This window comes from Orcinus orca, chromosome 11 (assembly GCF_937001465.1).
Source record: "Orcinus orca chromosome 11, mOrcOrc1.1, whole genome shotgun sequence".
NCBI lineage: Eukaryota > Metazoa > Chordata > Mammalia > Artiodactyla > Delphinidae > Orcinus > Orcinus orca.
Window position 1 is genome coordinate 77,549,065 of NC_064569.1, and position 20,818 is coordinate 77,569,882.

Sequence of the window (20,818 nt, forward strand, 5' to 3'; positions counted from 1 at the left end):
AAAAGATTTCATGCATTTTTATTAAGATGAAAACCCATTTCTTTGATAGTCATAGAAAACTTTAACCCTCTAGATCTTTATTTTACATTCTTCACTAAAACCTTCATATCAGTTTTCATTTTAAGAGTTCTTTTTATACTCCCTCAAATACGGTTCCCAGCACACAGTCAACGTGCAGTAAATACCTGTTAACTAGAAACAGTACGTAATACATTGAGGAAAGATGTAATCTATTAAATAGCTTTCACAGGTTATCTGTGCAAATCCATAAGCACATTTTACCTAGCTTCTTAACAGCTAAGACATGGGATTTTACCTGTTACAGAGTGAGAATTCTAAATAAAGGTAAGGAGTTTTCTTAAGTTAATACTTTTCTAAAAGATTTCATAACTTTCTTACATCTTTCCCATCTGGATACCCAACTAGTCCATACTGGGATTCATAACACACTTTATTTGGAGACAGTGGAGCAAAGAGTCTGAAATAATATATTCCAGCAGACAGATGTTCAAATCCTGAGACAATTTTATGAATAATTCACCTTATAAGGGAAAACATGTTTTCTGTAGCTAAACCGTTTGAGCATTTCCCCATATATATCAAAATAAAAACTCCATCAAAAAATATACAAATTGGGGCTTCCCTGGTGGCGCGCAGTGGTTGAGAATCTGCCTGCTAATGCAGGGGACACGGGTTCGAGCCCTGGTCTGGGAGGATCCCACATGCCGCAGAGCAACTAGGCCCGTGAGCCACAACTACTGAGCCTGCGCATCTGGAGCCTGTGCTCTGCAACAAGAGAGGCCGCGATAGTGAGAGGCCCGCGCACCGCGATGAAGAGCGGTCCCCGCTTGCCACAACTAGAGAAAGCCCTCGCACAGAAACGAAGACCCAACACAGCAAAAATAAATAAATAAAATTTTAAAAAAAAAGTTCAACCCAATTAAAAAAAAAATATATATATATATATATACAAATCAATTTTCACTGCAAAGTAAAGGAGCTGTTACAGTGGAGGACTACTGTATTGAATGTCAATATTATGACATGGTATGAGTGTGTTTCGTGTTTGGTAATTGCAATCATTGTTGCTTTTGTTGTGGTCATCCATTTACAATCCTTGGCGTCAGTTTATTTATCTCTTGTAAAAATAAAATACAGTGTGTGTGTGAATAAATAAATAAATAAAAATTTAAAAAACAAAGAAAACAACAGCAAAGATCAATAAAAATAAATAAATAAATAAAAACCTTATTTTCTAGCAAATATGGATACCTTACATTCTGCCTCTGATTTTTTAGGCCAGAAAGACTGTGGGTTTTATCTTTTTTTATTTTTTTAGGATTTTATCCTTTACACAATGCAGACTTTAGCCAGCACTCAAGCTAAAGCTGAAGAATGTGTAACCACTTCCAAGTATTGACTTGCCTTCAGAACCTGCTGCCTTTGGATAATTTTTGTAAGTTTGTGTGTGCATTTTTCTTTAAATTATATTTGCTATCTGTGGCATAGCTGGGTCTGGGTCTGGTAGGAACTACTTAACCGGGTAATAAGCAAAAGTCTTTACCCTTTTACTTGTGACCTATCTGAGTTTTAAAATTTTAAGTAAATTTTGTGTGGACAGCTCTTAAAAAAAATAAAAAAATAAAAAGCTGCATCAGGCCCTTTACAAGGCTTTTGACTTTGGGATATCTTAGTGCATTTTTGCTACCTCCAAAGGTACCTACAGACTGCCCAGATATTTTTACTTTCAGTTTTACATGTAAGACACAGGGACAGTTCTTTCATCTAAGAAGAGTTTTATAAAACTTTGATTTTTTTAGTGATACAATTGTCTGTGTTTTCTGAATAGCATATGAAGATCTTAAGATCTGTACTACTTAAGAAATTGTTAAAAACTGCTTTTGATTGACGTGGGAATTTAGATTCCATGGCTTCTTTCTGCAGGTTTGATAAAAGGACTAGTGGAATGAGAGTTGGAATGTTTCCTGTGTCACCAATCCATCACATGGAAGGGTGCTCACTACGTAATTAATAAAGACAGATGCATGTGAGGCCTTTTAACTCCACTTCTCCAAGGAAGCTTTGTTTTAGTGAACAGCAGTAATTCTCCAAATCAGTGTAATTGCTTTCCAAAATTAACAGGTGTTTCCTGTGCATTCTGGAAGCCTGGTTTACTCAAAATGCAGCTGGATTCTGACCTCACGCAAGTAAAAGCAATATATAACCTGACAACTATTTACTCAGATGTGACCACCTATGGTCACCTGGCTTGTGCCAGGAATGTGCTGGGGCCAAGGATACAAATGTGCTTATAATCTCTTACACTATTTATTCTTATATTTCATGTACCTCATGTTTCCTCTTTTGGAGGGAGCAGTAAGAGTAAGGTTAATAAAGCCATGGTAGAAGGATAAGTTAGTGTTGTGCAATCATTGAACAAGGAAAGGTGTGCCTTGTACTGCTTAGTATACAGTCAATACAGTAAATGTTAGCTATTACTTTTATAATGCTACAAACAGGATATGCCAGGCAATATGCTATGGAAGGGAGTGGCAACACAAGTATCCACAAATTCATTTGCTCATTCAGTCCTTCAATAAACATTTACTGTGTGCCTACTGTATGCCAAGCACTGTTCTAGGCACTGGGGATAAAGCAATGTAACAAAATTAAGTGCCTCTCATATGGAGAAAAGGGAACCCTCCTACACTGTTGGTGGGAATGTAAATTGGCACAGCCACTATGGAGAATAGTATGGAGGTTCCTTAAAAAACTAAAAATGGGGCTTCCCTGGTGGTGCAGTGGTTGAGAGTCCGCCTGCCGATGCAGGGGACACGGGTTCATGCCCCAGTCCGGGAAGATCCCACATGCCGCGGAGCGGCTGGGCCCATGAGCCATGGCCGCTGAGCCTGCGCGGCCGGAGCCTGTGCTCCGCAACGGGAGAGGCCACAACAGTGAGAGGCCTGCATACCGCAAAAAGAAAAAAAAAAAAAAACTAAAAATAGAGTCACCATATGATGCAGAAATCCTACTCCTGGGGATATATCCAGAGAAAACCATAATTTGAAAAGATACATGCACCCCAATGTTCACAGCAGCACTATTTACAATAGCCAAGACATGAAAGCAAACTAAGTACCCATCAACAGACGAGTGGATAAAGAAGATGTGGTGTGTGTGTGTGTGTGTGTGTGTGTGTGTGTGTGTGTGTGTATATACACACATACACACACACACAATGGAATATTACTCAGCCATAAAAAAGAATGAAATAATGCCACTTGCAGAAACATGGACGGACCTAGAGATTATCATACTAAGTGAAGTAAGTTAGACAAAGACAAATGTCATATGATATCACTTATATGTGCAATCTAAAAAAATATACAAATAAACTTATTTCCAAAACAGAAATAGACTCACAGACATAGAAAACAAACTTATGGTTACCACTGGGGAAATGGGACTGGGGGGTGGGGAGGGCTAAATTAGGAATTTGGGATTAACAGATACACACTACTATATATAAAAGAGATAAACAACAAGGATTTACTGTATAGCACAGGGAACTATATTCAATATCTTGTAATAACCTATAATGGAAAAGAATCTGAAAAAATATATATATTTAAATGAATCACTTTGCTGTATACCTGAAACTAATAAAACATTGTAAATCAACTATACTTCAATTAAAAAAAACTAAATGCCTTTCATTCATGTAGGCCATACTCTAGTAGGTGAGACAGATGAGCAAATAAATAAATAGATATTACTGACAGGAATAGGAAGTACTGGAAAGAAAAATAGAACTGAGTAGATGGATAAGTAGCTAGGTGGAACTAGAGGTATTTTGTTACCTTTCCTACTTTGGAAGAGGAGACCTCCTTGAGAGGTAGCTTTTGAATAAGGTCTACAGGGTTGAGAGATAATCTGTCTGGGGGAAAGGGTATGTCAGGTAGTAGAACAAAACTATGAAAAGGAACAGGGTGTTTAGGAATGTTGGTCAATCTTATATAAATGGGTAAGATCATGAGATTAGAAAGGCCAGACCACAAAAAGTCTTATATACTAAGCTAGGGAGTTTGAATTTTATCATCCAGGGAATAGGCCACCAAATGATGCTTAATTACAAAATAATTCTTTAAAACACAAAACCAGAATTCTCATTAGAAAATGGGCAGAAGAAACAGATTTCACCTTAGAAGAAATACAAATAGCAAATATGCACATGAAAAGATATTTAACATCATTAGCCATTAAGGAAATGCAAATTGCACCATAATGGGATGTCACTACACACCTATCAGAACGGCTACAATAAAAAAGTGACAAACACCAAGTGCTGGTGAGGATACAGAGATACTGGATCACTCACACATTGCTGGTGGGAAAGTAAAACGACATAGCTACTCTGGAAAACAACTTGGCAGCTTCTTAAAAACGAAACATACAGTTACCATATAACCTACAATTGTACCTCTGGGCATTGATCCTAGAGAAATGAAAATATATGTTCTCACAAACACCTTTACATGAATGTCCATTATAGCTTTATTTGTAAGAGCCAAACAGTGGAAATGGCCCTTTAACTGGATGTCCTTTAACTGGAATATTACTCAATAATAGAAAGGAAAGAGCTATTGATGCAATGCAACACCATGGATGAATCTCCAAGGAATTATGCTAAATGAAAAAAGCCAATCCCAAAGGGTTACATATTGTATGATTCTATTATATATAACATTTTTGAAATGAGTATTGATTGCCAAGGATTGGGGAGTGAGGTAGGTGGGAGGTGGGTGTGGTTATAAAAGGGCAACAAGAAGGAGTTTTGTGGTGATGGGATTGTATGGTATCTCAACTGTGATTGTGTATATACAAACCTACACACCTGATAAAATTATATAGAACTAAATACATATACACACACTGAGTATAAGTAAAACTGAGCATATTTAAGTAAGGTCAGTGGATTGTATCTGTTAATATCCTGGTTGTGCTATTTTACTATATAGTTGGGCAAAATGTTCCCAGTAAGGGAATCTTGCTAAAGTATAGCTAGTTTTTCTTACAACTGCGTGTGAATCTACAGTTATATCAATAACAATTTCAATTAAAAAACAGTAAACCAGATTGTAAATTCCTTGTGGATAGGAAATTAATGTCCTTAATTTCTCTGACTTCTAGTCTGATTCCACCTCACTCCTGCAATTTCCAAATGCTGAGACCAGCCTGAGAGAAGGGAACAATAAGAGGTAACAGTAACTATTTGGTTTCTGGTTTATCCAAAGGAAAATTAAGATTATCAATTTCTATAAAAGTAAAAACCTATATTTTACTAAAAGTCTCCATATAAATTCTATAAAATGAAATCTAAAAACCCAACTCTCTCTAAAGTCACTGATTAGCCACTTGGGAATAAAATCACTTGGAAGTATCCCTCTAGCAGTTAAAATGTCACTATGTCTACATGAGAACAAGACGCCTTTGAAAGCAACTGTCATTAGGTAGGAGTCTCTGGGCATCAGAGTCATGGAAAAGTGGCAGACTGAGGCCATGGGATTTCAGCTGGCTCCTAGAACAAAAGCCTTCAAAGCAGTACCACTCCACTGTCCCTTTTCCATCTTCTGTTTTAGCATAAAACATGGAGAAGAGGAGAGGCAGCAAACATGTGATGTAGAGCAGTGAAACATATATGTATCTACGTTTGTAGACTAAAAACTTGATTTACGTGCCTTTGACAATGAAACATCCTGATGATGAAGCCAATTGTGTAGCTATTTCTGGGTAGATTTTTAATTTGGATTAAATTGAGAGAAAAAAACTTAAAATTCATTAAACATTAGAATTATAGGATATTGAACATGAAATACAGTTTGAGTACTTTCATCTACACGTATCTACCTTTAACAGCCAAGTAGAGGTTTTACCAGGCTTGCTTCAGAGAAGTCTGTTATAAAATAAGCACTGTAATTATTTTATGCCAACACAGTATTGAAATCTCCAGCAGGATGTGCACAGAAGGAATTTAAATGTTTTCTATAATATGATTTATACCATTATTTGCTTAAAATGAAGACTAGCCAGGTTTAGTTGAGCCTAGACAGGATGAACATAGATGCTGAATTAAAAAGTCACAAAGAGCATCTCAATCAGTTTCCCCTTGGAGGTAGATTCTGCCAGCCCGCAGGTGGAGAGGGTCAGTGATTGTGACCCGTGTCAGCGGTCCCAGCAATGATGTTAGAAAAGCTTTATCTAAGAATTTCTTTCAACCTACAGCCCACCTGAATGTGCTCTCTTGCCCAGTTTCCAGGTCTTATACTTTCATAACTCAAAAGGCTCCAGAAATCCTACCTCCTCTAATCTTCAACTAGGGAGAGTATATTATCACCTGCCTCTTTGGGGAAAAAACCCTACCATTACTTAAATCTAATTTTTCATTAAGATAATAAGGATATTATGTTATCATAAGAGGTATTTCAGCCCTACAAAATTATTTACTTTGGAGAATCCATAAATAGTAATTAATATTAAACTACAGTGCTTTAGAGCTCAGAAAGTACTTGACAGAAAATGAAATGAGGAACTGGGATAACAGATAAAAAAGCAAGTATCATGTAAATCATTGGGGAAATATGAGACATGCATGATTCTTTTCTGTGTCATTGATGTCCACATGCAACTGGTAAATGACAGAAACCATTTTAACTTTTTAATAGTAACCACTACTAACCTGACCAAATGCAAACATGGCATGATTACTTCCATTTTCAATGACTGAAGTATCTATTTTCTAATGATAAAACCTTTCCAATTCACAAGCTCTTTTTGCATGCTGCTCTGAAACTGCTCGTTAAATTCTATACATATCACTGCAGGTGTCCCCGTGTCTTCCCTCTAGACAGTGAACAAATTAGGGACAGTAATATTTTTTCAATCATGGTCCCCTGGGTAGACAGAACTCTATAATATGAACATGTTCTGATTTAAAATCATTATGTCTCAGGATCAGAAAACTTGGTTCCATACTGAGTTTATCTAAATATCAGCTGTGTGTCCCTGGGCAAGTTACTAAACCTCATTAAAGTGTTAGTTTCCTCATCTGTAATAGAAGATAATATCTATCTTATAGGATTATAGGGACTAAATAATTCTTGTGAGAGATCCTAGCATGTCAGAAATACGGAGTAAATAGTAGCTGTTACTATTAAACATGGAATCCATGCTATCTGATGTTAACAGCATTTCTTATCCTTGATATTGTCTGATAAATAAAGTTTCGGTGAAGTGGGGAAAAAACTGGATTGATGGTGAGAATCAGAGAGTTGAAGGGAAGAAATACTCATATACTAACATATATTAGCAGCATCAGATATTTGTTGGCTGAAAGTTTCCGCTTAGTTTGAACACTCAACCTCCCTGAAATCACCGTTTAAAAAATAGGAGTCATATAATCCTGTGCTCATATGCAGCTGTGCAGCAGCCCTCCTTCCTGATAGAGGGAACAATATCTGTCATAGCAGGAGAAAAAAAGGCAATGGTACAAGCAATCCTGAAACTTTTTGCAACTAAGATCTCTTGAGTTTTCTAAATCTTGCTGTCTCTGTAATGCTTCCACAGCAGCGTTAGAAGTGGCGTGGTATTTTGAAGCACCAGGTTGGAGCCATGGTTTTGCAATTTCCCATCTCTGTGGTGTGGGGAAAGTCAACAAATCTTGCTGTGCTTGGTCTTATCAGTGAATGAGGAGGTTGGGTTGAATGATTTGTAATGACTCCTTTAGTTTTAAACTTTAATGATTCTATGACTACATTTGACCTAAAGTCACTAAAAGACATACTTTCCAAATTTTTCAAACTATCCCAAAGGCCCTCATTTAAATGTTTTCACCCCAACTTTTGCTAACAAATAAATCATACCTGGACTAGTGAACGATCTCATCATTTACCCCTCCCTCCCCTCTCCGGAGTCCTTCCCGCAACCTAACAGAGCGTTAGAGAGGAACTGTGCTTTATTCTCCTGTTTCTAATAGTGGAGCTATTGAAAGAAAAATTAAGTAGTGAAAAAACTACTCATTTAAATTGAAATCTCTGTTTACTTATGACTGTAGATACATCTAAAGACCAACAGAAAGAGGGGAAAAAACAGTTACCAGTTAATCCTTATTTATTCATTATATCTTCTTTCCTGGATTTGAAATTACAGTTGCCATTCAATTCAAATCAGAACTGCCTATCAGATTAAGGGGAAAAAAACAAAACAAAACCACGCTATTCTAAGTTTATTAAAAACCAAGTCTATACTTTAATTCCTAATGTTTCAAGTGATAATAACATGCCAAAGTATATCAACTGTTATAAATATGTTACCAAGAAACTGACTTTAAAAAAATACATGATCTAAGTAAACAAAGTTTTCAACAGAATCCACAGGAGCTAAAAGAACAAGCAGTTACATTATTTCAAACAGAAAAAGGCTAAATGTGTTTGTTTTCCTTTTATTTTTTATCCAAACATTCAGGGGAAACTGACTTGCTTTGTTCAGTGTTTATTATTTTACCTTTCCTGAAGCAGAAACCAAAACACTTTGATAAACGGGATAGTCTGGTAAACAGACCCTTGAATGTTACGGCTCAGAACCACTAAACCAGTTGCATTTACATCTTTGCCCCTTTTTCCTGAAGTCACCACCACTATGCTTCAGTTTCTTTATATATAAAAGGGTAATAACACCTAATACAGCCTTACTCCAATTCACACTTACATGGAACCAGAATGGATGCATGTAAATATGAAGGGATGAGAAAACTGAATGAAAACTGCAGAAGACAGCTGTCCTTTCTGGAAATACTATCACAGTACTTTACTCCACGGAGAGTCTATTTTACAGACCCAATTTTTATAGCCCCGGTGATAGGCTGTCTTTGCCTGATGTCAAAACTACTTGCAAACACTCTTTTCCCTCCACAGATCCACAATTACCAGACCCAGACCAAACCACCAAAGTAGTTTTTCCATACCACCCAGAAGAAATTCGGCAGTTTCATTCTTGAACTTAACTTTTAAACTCAGTCTTTAATAAAAAGGTCAGCACTGCTTTGTAGCTTCCCACACCCAAAAGTACCATGACTCGACCTTCTCTTTGTACCTAATATAGTTTCAATAAAGTATTAAAATAAACAGGCTCATATAAACATGTCTATTTTTTAAATACAGGGCTTTCCCTAAATACCAAATTAATCTATGCAACGGCAGGAAAAGATGATGCATTTAAAAGAAATGTCTGGGAGAACACAGAAAGCTTACCAAAGTATCATACAAGCACAGGCATTACTTATGAATACCTGAAATCTGAATATACTCATCCCCTTATGTCTGAACAGGAGCCTGCATCTGGAATTCCCCTGAACCACCTGGAGGACTGGTGAGCCAAAGGTCATCTTCTCCACCTCTTCATCCTGTTCCCTCCTCCCTTAATATTTTCCTCATCAACACATTAACCTTTTCCTCTTTGGATACACCAGCATTTAAGAGTCATAAAAACGATTTATTTAACTTTATTGTTCTGTTTTAATGCTATTGTCCCAGTCTCACTTCCTGTTACTTTCCATTGCGTTTTTCATATACTAACGATGCTCTTGTGGGCTGGCTGGGAACCCAACTCCTACTCTGGTTATTTCTACTGCAAAAATTCATTAGGTTCCAAACATCCGACTAATATGATTAATCCATTCACAGACTGATGGATTGTCTGATTATCTTTATCTATCAGGTCCTTACAGGAATTAAAAATGCTTAGGAAAAGAACGAAGGCCCTCTTTGTCATCCTTGCCACATCTGCCCTTTCCCAAAAAGTTCATGTTGGGAACATTTCTCCAGAAAACAGGTCAGAATCTCATTTTGCAAAGCAATTTCTATCTCACTGATATCATTTTTTTCAAGATTAAATCAAAGCCTTTATTAAACATACCTCCTTCAAACCACCTGCATTTAAACCTATACCCCTCTCCCAACTTGCGAACTGTTAGGGCTATGTGTGTGTCATTGTCACCTGGAGGGTCAGATCCAGTTGGACCGTGCAATGCTGATGCTGAAAAGCCACGCCAAGATACACCACACTGGACACACCTCCATGGTCCTGTGCCCCAGAACCTCCTTGTTCAGTGTGTTCATTTTTGAAAATCACTGATATAATTTTTTTTTTTTTTTTTTTTTTGCGGTACGCGGGCCTCTCACCGTTGTGGCCTCTCCCGTGGTGGAGCACAAGCTCCGGACGCGCAGGCTCAGTGGCCATGGCTCACAGGCCCAACCGCTCCACAGCATGTGGGATCCTCCCGGGCCGGGGCACCAACCCGTGTCCCCTGCATCGGCAGGCGGGCTCTCAACCACTGCACCACCAGGGAAGCCCCACTGATATAATTTTTAATTGCAATGTTGTGAAAACAAAATGAGAACCTTGGCTAAATTTTTAAAATACATATTTTATTTTTACTATTCAAAATTTAATAAAAACCTAGCAATGGAAAAACAATCATTTATCTCAAAAAATAATGCCACCTTTTTTCCCCCAAATGTGCAAATGTAAGCTATCTCAAAACAATATATTTTTACCAAGGAAGACAGGATGCATGTGTGTGTGTGTGTGTGTGTGTGTGTGTGTACACACAATCACAATGTAGGATGTTTGTTTTTCCATCTCTGGCTAAAAATATGCACTCTAAAAGTATAAAGTGACGTTCTATCACTTAAAAACATATATATTTGATAAAATATCACTTAATCTGTTTTGGCAAGAATGAGACCAAAGTAATACAGCTGGACAAAATACTGCACTTTAACTAATTCCTAATACGTATTTAAAAGGAAAAAAGAAAAGCTTTACTGCCAAGAAATAAAATCCGCAGTTTCAAATGTAGGGTAAGTATGTAAACAAATAGATTTGCCAAACCTGTGTGGCTATGGTTCCAACACAAGAAACACAGAGTTAAAGAGCCATACAAATGTTTGATATTTCCTGAGCTGATGCTGAAAATAACTTACAGGAAAGGGCTGCTGTTGAAACACATGAGTCCCAACCCTCACCTTCTAAGCGAGCTTAATCTCACTGGTGCTATGACAACCATGGAAATGCTCATTAGGGGTTATTAATTTATACTTTCATCATTATATTAAAACCCAACAATACCACTAGATGGTAAATGCAACCCAAGAGAGATAGCTTCTAGACTGGGTCTGAAGATTTATGACACAAATGCCATAATGGGATTTGAGACTTGAAATACCATTCGGCAGCTCTTTAAGCCCAGTTTTGTGTTTAAAATAGGGAGAAAACAAACAATGAAGCTGCTCTTACCCAGGTTAGAAAATGACCTCCTAAATGCCAAATCCAATCATGTCCATTTTATAAGCCTTAGGTCAAGTGTCACCATCTCTGTGAAGTCATGCACCCTGCGCGGGATATAACTCAGACAAAGCTTGGATTACCAAAACCATGTGTCCTATAACTGAGCCACCTCACTGGGCAGAAACTCCTAGGGAGGAGCACCCCCTTCCACCTTTGAATGCACAGTGCTTGACACATGGTCAGCCTTGTGCAGTAAATAAACTGAGGACTTGCTACATTACCCAGGAAAACCCAATTACCACACATTTTCTTCCAAGTGCTTGTAATAAGGACAAACTAAAACAACAGAGGAAAACCCTGGAATGTTTCCAGGGAAAATTTTTCTTGGTTATAGAATCAAGAAATCGGCTACACTTTTAAGAGGAAAAGTCCAATGTTTGGGCACGAAGAGTTTGCGATTTGTCCCTAACTCTTTAATATCAGAGGCCCAAACTTGAGGAACTTCCTTATGGAAATCACACTTCTTAAACAACAGTAGTAAATGAGCACTCATCATCTGCATGCCAGTGAGAGAAAAAGGCCCACTGTCTGATAGTTGTTTTAGATTTATCATGTCTGAAACATATCAAGGAAGAGGGTAACTATACCCCAAACGCACTGGAATACTCCAAAGTGGCTCACAATCTTACTTCAGACAAAATTGCTTCTGAGAACCCAGAGCAATGGCCCAATGATGACTTACCTGGGAATACCTAAAGCTATGTTTCTTTGGCTTCACCCTCCTTCCCCTTGAGATTTGGCCGTTCAGCCTTCCTAGTGCCACTCCTTACCATCCAGGCCCCCTCCCTCAGTTTCTTACACTCAGGAGAAAGGAGACTGGGGAGGGTGAAAGGGGAGGGATAGGAATAATAAAGAAGAGGGAAAGCAAATCCACTGCAGCCTAATTCCCAACCACCAGCCCTTCCCTTCTCCTTATCACTCGCAGTGCCTTCAGTGCCTTTCAGTCTTTCTCACCGCAAGCCCAGCCCCCAATTTCCTCATTTTTCCTTAGTCACCTCACCCTTTCCACAAACCCTGTAGCCTCAGAAGCAGCAGATTTGCTCCACTGACATCCCGGTGCTCAACTCCACCCCGGCCAACTCTCCTGCATCAGCACAAAGCGCAGAGAGGAAGAATTTTCCTGGGAAGAGGGAAGGGGAAGCCAGTACCGTAATGGTTAATATAATTGGGGGACTAAACTGGGACCTTTACCACCATTTCCACAACTGTTTCCTTGGAAAACTCATGCTGAGTTCCAAATTATCATGAACTTTTAGAACACAATCCTTTTTTGAATTGGGGGCTGCCTGCAATTCTTTCCTGATAAGTTATAAACACATTGTTATAAATTTGTAAATGTTAAGTAGTTGGATTCATGAAACATCTATACTCTAAAGAAGGTGACCATATGGGCTACTCCAAGCTTGGCCAATGTCTGTTTACTCATCCAGAATCTTCTTGGTTATATATGTAGACTCAGTAAAACTAGTAAGTCTGTGAATCAGTCCCCTCTGTAAGATCCAAAACCTCTTCCCCGAGGCCTAAGAAACTGTTAAAGACACTCTCTTGATTCACTTCAGCAGAAGAATCTTAAACAGGGTTCATCTGTGTTTTTTCTTATCATTTTAGAAAACTAGGGTGTTGGATTTTGAGTTAATTACTCTAAAACACAGGTCTATATTTTCAACAGCCATATTCCCAAACAGGATTCCACGTGGATCCACTCAGCTCACCTGAAACGGATGCCCCACTTCTCATTTACCTTATTCTGGGCTGGCCAGGTGTCCTCCTCACGAAGGCTTGAATTTTGCTTTCTCCTTCTACGTGATGTTGTTTACAAAAGGTACAACCTCCCAGGCAGAACCGTTAGTATGGCCCTATGACTGAAGGCTTTTGATTCAGCTGGCACATTTTAGGAATCTCACGCCAGTTTAGGCCTCCCCGCTCCAGGCCTAAACAAAAATCTCCATGGAAAGCAAAATTCAAAAGCAGAGCTCACCCACTCCTCACCAGCCTGCCCTACTTGACAGCTTCAACCTGTCCAAAGCCGCCCTCGGTTTCCTGTGGCCTTGAGAAAGAACCCTCCTTATGAATGCCATCCAGCTGCACTGGCTAGCTGTGAACCTTAACCCCTTCCATGCTGGTTCCCCCCACCAGAGCAGCAGTGCCCTAAAGGCATAAGAACAAGTTCTAGAAGTTTATTGTGTTAGAGATAATGACAAACCCTTCAGATTAAGCCTGAGGGCCAACAGGAAACTTACACTAAGGGCCAAACCTCCAATTTCAAGGAAAAACTCTATCTTAGCTAAGGATAGTAGTATGTCACAAAGAAGCCAAATTCATTCCTTACATACACAAACACACACAAAATAATACACAAAAACTTGTTAAAAGGAGGGCAGTACCAACAAAATTGTTCCATGGTGAGAAAAGCAGGCATGAAAATAGACTTTTTTTTTTTTTAAGTTGGATACTTAACTCCACTCTCCATTGAAATGTTTATGCCAAGGGAGAGGCTTTTGCCTAGGTATTAACATTCAGAGAGTAGACAGTTGTAAACAGAATGAAATCAGATATGAGAAAAGGAAGTAAGACAAGGAAGGTAAGTCTTTTATGGGTTAAAGGAGGAAAGGCAGAGAGGATTGAGTAAAGAAAAGTGCTAGGAGACCATCTGAAAGTGAAAACAACAATTTACTTTACTTGACGCGATTTTTGCTTAATAATTTGATTTATTCAATTCACCCAATAATCCTTTTTTTTGAGCCCCTGCTATGTGCCACATGTGTTACTATTTCTACAGAAGTCCTATTTTAAGACCTAAGAACTCAAAGGCTTGAAGTTAGTAACCTAAGAATATAAAGACTTCAAAAAGGGTCTGTGTACTTCGTGTTAAACACAAAACACTTTAAGTACAATGCCAAGGCTCCCGTTGTGACTAGGGAGAGAGAAGGAAGCTGCTTCCACAGTTACCTCCTTTCCCTCTCTTTCACTCATTCTCTCATTTACTCAACCAACATCTACTGATTCCTACTAAGACCCTTGCTTGGCCTTATGCAGGACAAACAGATATGACCAGAACGCTTAGAGCTTAAAACCGAATACCAATCAGACAATTCTACCATAAATCAGACTGAGATAAAGGATACCACAGCATAATTGGGAAGTCAGAATAGGAAATAAACACTTCCCACTAAGTAAGTGTAGCAGCTTCATGATGCAAAGGGTTGCTGAGCAGGACCATCAAGAATGTGCAAGGTTTCGAAAACAAACAAAAAACCACATGGAAGGGCTTCCCTGGTGGCGCAGTGGGTGAGAGTCCGCCTGCCAATGCAGGGGACACGGGTTCGTGCCCCGGTCTGAGAAGATCCCACATGCCGCGGAGCGGCTGGGCCTGTGAGCCATGGCCGCTGAGCCTGCGCGTCTGGAGCCTGTGCTCCACAACGAGAGAGGCCACAGGTTTCAGTTAAGACAGATGAAGTCGGTACACCAGAGGTAGGAAGTACACATACAAAAGTGAGAAAGGACAGTAATTATGTTTTTCCTGCATTTTTCCTATGTCTATCTGAAGTTGTTAATTAGCCTTCAACAAGTAAAATAACTAATCCTCAAAGAGTAGTGAATTTTGCAAATTTAGAGGTTTTACCTGACAAGGGCAACATAGGTACACACAGATTTCAAAAACTTCACAGATTTCTTACACCTAGCAAATAAACCTCATTGAATTGGCCAATTTCCTCCCGTAGGTTCTTGCTATGACTTCCAAGTTGGTGCTTTAGAGGAACTGGGATGTTTCTGTTCTAGGTGTTCCTTGTAGTACCTATACTACTACTACCACTGGTTCAAATTCTTTCAATCAGCTACTAAAATAAGTCAACTACATAAAGGCTGCATTGCAAACACCCATCCCGACTATATGATAAAAAGAGACTGCACTTTGGAAACAATTTAACATACGCTTAACTAAACCACTCCCTCAGGAAGTGATTTTTTTCCCACGTATGAGATCTTAACCTACCTCACAGGGCTGCTGAAGGTTAATTTCAGTGATGCAAGCAAAAGGGTGGTATCTGTCTGACACCTAAGTGTTACCTGGAATGCTGATGTCTGGGTGCAAGTTGCAGCTGGCCATCTGGAGCTTCATATGGCTCTTCTACCTCATACACATTTGCATCAGTGTCCTCCACACTGCTGGAATTCTGCCATTCCAGCTCTGGAGTTTTCCCCACGGTCATAATAAATGGCAAGTTCTCATACTCTGGTATTTCCTCATAATGGCGTATATTTTCATACTCCGGCGCACAGCCGCTTATAACAGATTTGCAAGGTGCCTGCGAGGATGACTCCCTGGAGAGCATTTGTTCATCCAAAGACTCAGCTCTTGGTCCATTAGCTGCACTGGTCTGGCCCCGCAACTTCTTCCTCTTCTTTTGGGATTCCAGGCTATAGTTATCTGCCGAATATGCCTTAATGGGTTTATTTCTCTTTTCTTCTACCAACAAGCCATGCCAATCACTTTCACTCCCTTTTCTCTCCCCACCCGCAAGGCTGCCTGAGGTTGTGTCTCCGAGTTGGCTACTCTTGGACCAAAATTTCTGGAAGTCACTCTTCATGAAACAGATGGACAGCTTCATGTTGAGCAACTTCTTTAAAGAGTTCTTCTTTTGAGAGTCTTTGCAAGGCTTAGTGCACCTTTCCACATCCACAGCAGATAATGATTTTGCTCTAGGCTTGGTCAGGGCAGTGGGAGGCTCACTGTTTGAGGATACAGTAACAGACTTTAAGGATTCTGGGTTCCCTGAAAAGGGTATAATAGGATGAGGTAATTTCCACACTGGCTTCTCTGAAGCCCGTTTAGGCATATCAAAGGAGGACGACACACCACGGTTTTGGGCACATAAATGCTGAAGGTGATTTCTTTCTAAACCCTTCTCTGAACTTTTTTCTTCGTTTGAGGGATAAGAACTTTTCTCCACAAGCTCCTCTGAGGCAGCCTTTTTAAGCACTCCTGCAGCAGGTAAGCTGTGTCTTTGAGGTTTTTTGGGGACAATTCTTGAGGAACTTTCATCTTTTATCATAGATTCCTTTTGCAGTTGAGGGGCAGACACTCCCCGGTTACAGGCAGTAGGCAAATGCTCAGTGCAGGTTAATTTGAGTTGCTTGGGCAGGCTCATAGATAGAGTACTGCATCTTATAAAACTGGTCCTTTTGTCCACAGCAGGTGACATACTAGAACCATCTCCTGTCTTGTCAGAATTCAAATTAGAGTCTGTCTCTAAAGGAGATGCCATATTTTCAAAGGAAGATGTTTCAGGACTCAAAGGTTTTTGTGAATTGATTAAGTTTTGTCTGTCACCGTTAAAGTCCACATTCAATTCACTTTTATTTCCTGGCTTCACTTTGTCCACCTGTTCCTGGTTACACAAAACATTCTGATGAAAAACACTGATTTTATTGTTTTTCAAACTATCTTCAAAAAGACAAAGAGAGCTACTGTCTACATTCTCTGGTTCTTCGTTACTTTCGCTAGGAGTATCTATCTGTTTCTGGCGTAACAGGCGTGCAGCACGTGTCTTTCTGGGCTTGGGAGTTGGAAATTTGGGGGTGTATGGCACTAAGTGAATTTCCAAGGGACCAAGGTCTTTGACTTCTGATTTCTTAATATCTCCATCTGAAGATAAAAAAGTACTCCTTTTATCATTTTCTAGAGCTTCTTGTTCAGATGAATGAAACTGAGTGTTGCTTTTTTCATTGTCACCCTGACTAGCTTCAAAATTTTGAAATTCATCACTAGGAAGTTGTAGGTGGCAATGGTGATGATCAGAAACTTTTTCGAAGCTGGACAGGGACGGTGACAAATCTGCAAATTCAATTCTGAATTGTCTGTTGGAATTACAGCCATCACTCATTTCTGGACTGTCTGTGAATCTGTGCTTCTGTGGAAAAATAAAAGGTGACGTTCGTTGCGTTAAAACATCTTTGAGCTTCTCTTCCAGGATGCTTGCCTTTAAAACTACTTCACTCTGGCTCTTGATCTTTTCATCATTAGAATCACATTTATGCTGAGTTTTTATAGCTGAAGAGGACTCACCAATTTTATTATTTTCTAAATTTTCATGCATTTCCAGGGGCCCTAAGACAAGCTGCTTGACACACAAATTCTCTCTATTTCCAAGCTTATGGTTACACTCAGAACGGCAGGAACACATTGGTAAAATATAATCACTGCTCTGATGCCCTCTGTTTTTGCAGCTAGAGTTGTCAATGCTTTCAGGGGATTCCTGTTTATGCTCTTCCAGGTTCACGATGATTTTCCTTGATGGTGACCGCCTGATGTCTTGAACGGGTGAGGCCTTCAGCACTTTTGGTTTCGGAGCTATTGCTGGTTTGGTTTTCTTTGTTGACTGTGGAACACTAGAAACCACGATCTCAGGTTTAGGTGCAACAGGAGGTGGAGCTGGCTTATTATTTGCCACCACAAACTTTGGCTTGGGGGCCACTGGTGGCTTCTTAATCTCTAGAAAGGAAAAAAAAATCTGATAACCAAAAAACCAAAGCATAAGATAAATGATTAAATTTGATGACATTTTTACTTTTGACAATATGCTGAACTTGCATTTTACTAGGTTGAATATTATTCAGAGTCTATTATTACTCTTGAAAATTCCTTAAATTGCCCTTCAGTTCCAGTACACATAGCTTTGGATATATTGTACATTGCTTAATAAGTCCAATACAGTTTTTCTTCTAACTCTGGAATGGATTACCATATCTTCAGGCAACACTAAATGAAATACAGTAACTGGCTTCTGCTTGAGATCCGTATGTAGGAGAAGGCACTTCAGTTCATTTGCTGAGTGCTAAGAGTTGAATCTGCCTAAGGTTTATGTAGGATGCAACTCTTTAAGCTTCTCATGTGAATAAGTAGTACATATTCTACCTCAATGACATACAGTAGAATTGTATGAATGCCCTTTATCAATGACCTATCTCACTAGAACCACAAAATAACCTAAAAAGGAATATAGAAATCAGAAATTTTCTAAACTGAAAAGTAATGATACTATAATATTTGAGGCTCTTGATAAGGTTGGCATTTTTTCTGTGCAGGGGTTGTCAAATCGGAATTTTCACTATAATCCTTCACTGAGCTTTATTTTTAAAAAGTCACAGGCCTACGCTCTACCCCAGGTGATTACGCTGTGTACCCTTCATTTATAACCACTATTCTAGTGCATTTAAAAGATGACCATAATTCCTATTGTAGCAATTCTTTCTTGGCATTATGTAAAAAGAACTCAATGAGCACCTATTACACTGTGCTAGATTTGCAAAGATCTGCTACTAACCTACAGGAACCTAAATAAAAGGTTCACACAGGGCCTCCCTGGTGGCGCAGTGGTTGACAGTCCACCTGCCGATACAGCGGACACGGGTTCGTGCCCCAGTCTGGGAAGATCCCATGTGCCGCACAGCGGCTGGGCGTCCGGAGCCTGTGCTCCGCAACGGGAGAGGCCACAACAGTGAGAGGCCTGCGTACCGCAAAAAGAAAAAAAAAAAAAAGCTTCACACAAAAGACCTATAAAATGAAGTTACACAGATTCTGAGCATCCTCATTTTAAACGTTCTTTTATGTTTTTCTACCTATACTATCACTTATCACCCCATCATATTTCCCAAGACAAGGTAAAACGTATTTTATCTTATACTTCTTATACTTATGTTTGTTCCTCCAACAGGATCTAACGCTTAATGAAAACTTAGTTAGTGAAAAACATAAACATAAACCTTTCAAAATATCATCTGCTGGACATTGTTTAAGTACTTGAATACACAGAGGCTTCAATTTTTCACTTGGTGAGGAGTTTCTTTTCAACAAAGGGAATTAGTCATAACACTCCAACCCGGGAAGATATTACAGGGACATGAGTAGTGAGGAAAAAAAAAAGAGTAGGGTGCTCTACTTCCTTTTACCAACCGAGGAAGAATTTCTCAAACCCCTAATACTCTGTTCAACCAAGATCACCTGATGACAGATGCCTTCTCATTCAATTCCTCAGGATAATGTTATAATAAAAAAGATATGAAGTATTTCCAAAATGACAATACAAATTCCCAACACCATGCAATTTCGTTGTGTTCAATAAGCGTGTTATTATTGTTTTCTTAGGTAGAAAAAATTTTAAAACCATTCAAAGCCTAATGATAAAGCTTGGTGTAATGGTCTATTAAACTCCTGACATATAAAGTCAAGTCTTAAGAAAAAGTATGAATGCCCTAGGCCTCTTACCTCCCATCTTACTCAAGATAAGGAAAACAGACAGACCATCACACTGATTTCATTTCTGTAAGCATTCTGAAAACATCCTACCTCTGGGCATTTTGAAGGAATTAAAAAAAAAAAGAAATCAGTTCTGTAACATGGAAAGAGTTCTGGAGATTGGCTGCACAGCAGTATGAATGTACTTAACGCTACTGAACTGTACACTTAAAAATAGTACAGACATTTCCCTGGTAGCGCAGTGGTTGAGAGTCCACCTGCCGATGCAGGGGACACGGGTTCGTGACCCGGTCTGGGAAGATCCCACGTGCCGCGGAGCAGCTGGGCCCGTGAGCCATGGCCGCTGAGCCTGCACGTCCGGAGCCTGTGCTCCGCAATGGGAGAGGCCACAACAGTGACAGGCCGCGTACCCTAAAAAAAAAAAAAAAAAAAATAGTACAGATTGGGGGCTTCCCTGGTGGCGCTGCGGTTGAGAGTCTGCCTGCCAATGCAAGGGACGCAGGTTCAAGCCCTGGTCTGGGAGGATCCCACATGCCGCGGAAGAACTGGGCCCGTGAGCCACAACTACTGAGCCTGCGCGTCTGGAGCCTGTGCTCCGCAACGAGAGGCCGCGACAGTGAGGGGCCCGCATACCGCGATGAAGAGCGGCCCCCGCTCGCACAACTAGAGAAAGCCCTCGCACAGAAACGAAGACCCAACACAGCCAAAATAAATAAAATAAAATAAATAGTATAGATGGTAAATTTATGTTAGGTGTATTTTACCAAAACTAAAAACAACAAACAAAAAAAACCCTGTCTCATTAATCTTTTACTTTCTGAATCTTAGAGCCTTTTCAAAAGCTTCAGGGTCATTTACCCAACCAATTTTTGCTATTTTAGTTCAATCATTTTTCATAAATCTCTGTTCTTAGTGTCCTAGAAATTCAATTAACTATATGAATTATGGTCAATTACCAACAGATATAGCGCAGCATCATGTACCTAACTGCCTCAACACATACTCACTGAATTAAACAAAGAACTGCGAGCTTTGGCTTAGCTAACCGTGTATTGGAGGAGGCCAATAACATAACTGGGTGTGCCTCTGTGGAGAACTGGTTGCCTCAGTTTCCTTACTTGCAAATGAGGGAGCTGAACAGATCTCTAAAGCCTAAAT

General features: G+C 39.4%; 1 protein-coding gene across 3 annotated transcripts in view; it reads right to left on the reverse strand.

Moving 5' to 3' along the window:
- The window catches only part of FGD6 (FYVE, RhoGEF and PH domain containing 6), a 113,398-nt gene that overhangs the window by 88,946 nt on the left and 3,634 nt on the right, over nucleotides 1-20,818 (reverse strand). For all 3 annotated transcript variants that reach the window (XM_004269531.4, XM_049695022.1, XM_033427708.2), the window contains exon 2: nucleotides 15,472-17,896. In XM_004269531.4, coding sequence (XP_004269579.1) covers nucleotides 15,472-17,896 — 2,425 coding nt within the window. The remainder of the gene's footprint in view (nucleotides 1-15,471; nucleotides 17,897-20,818) is intronic.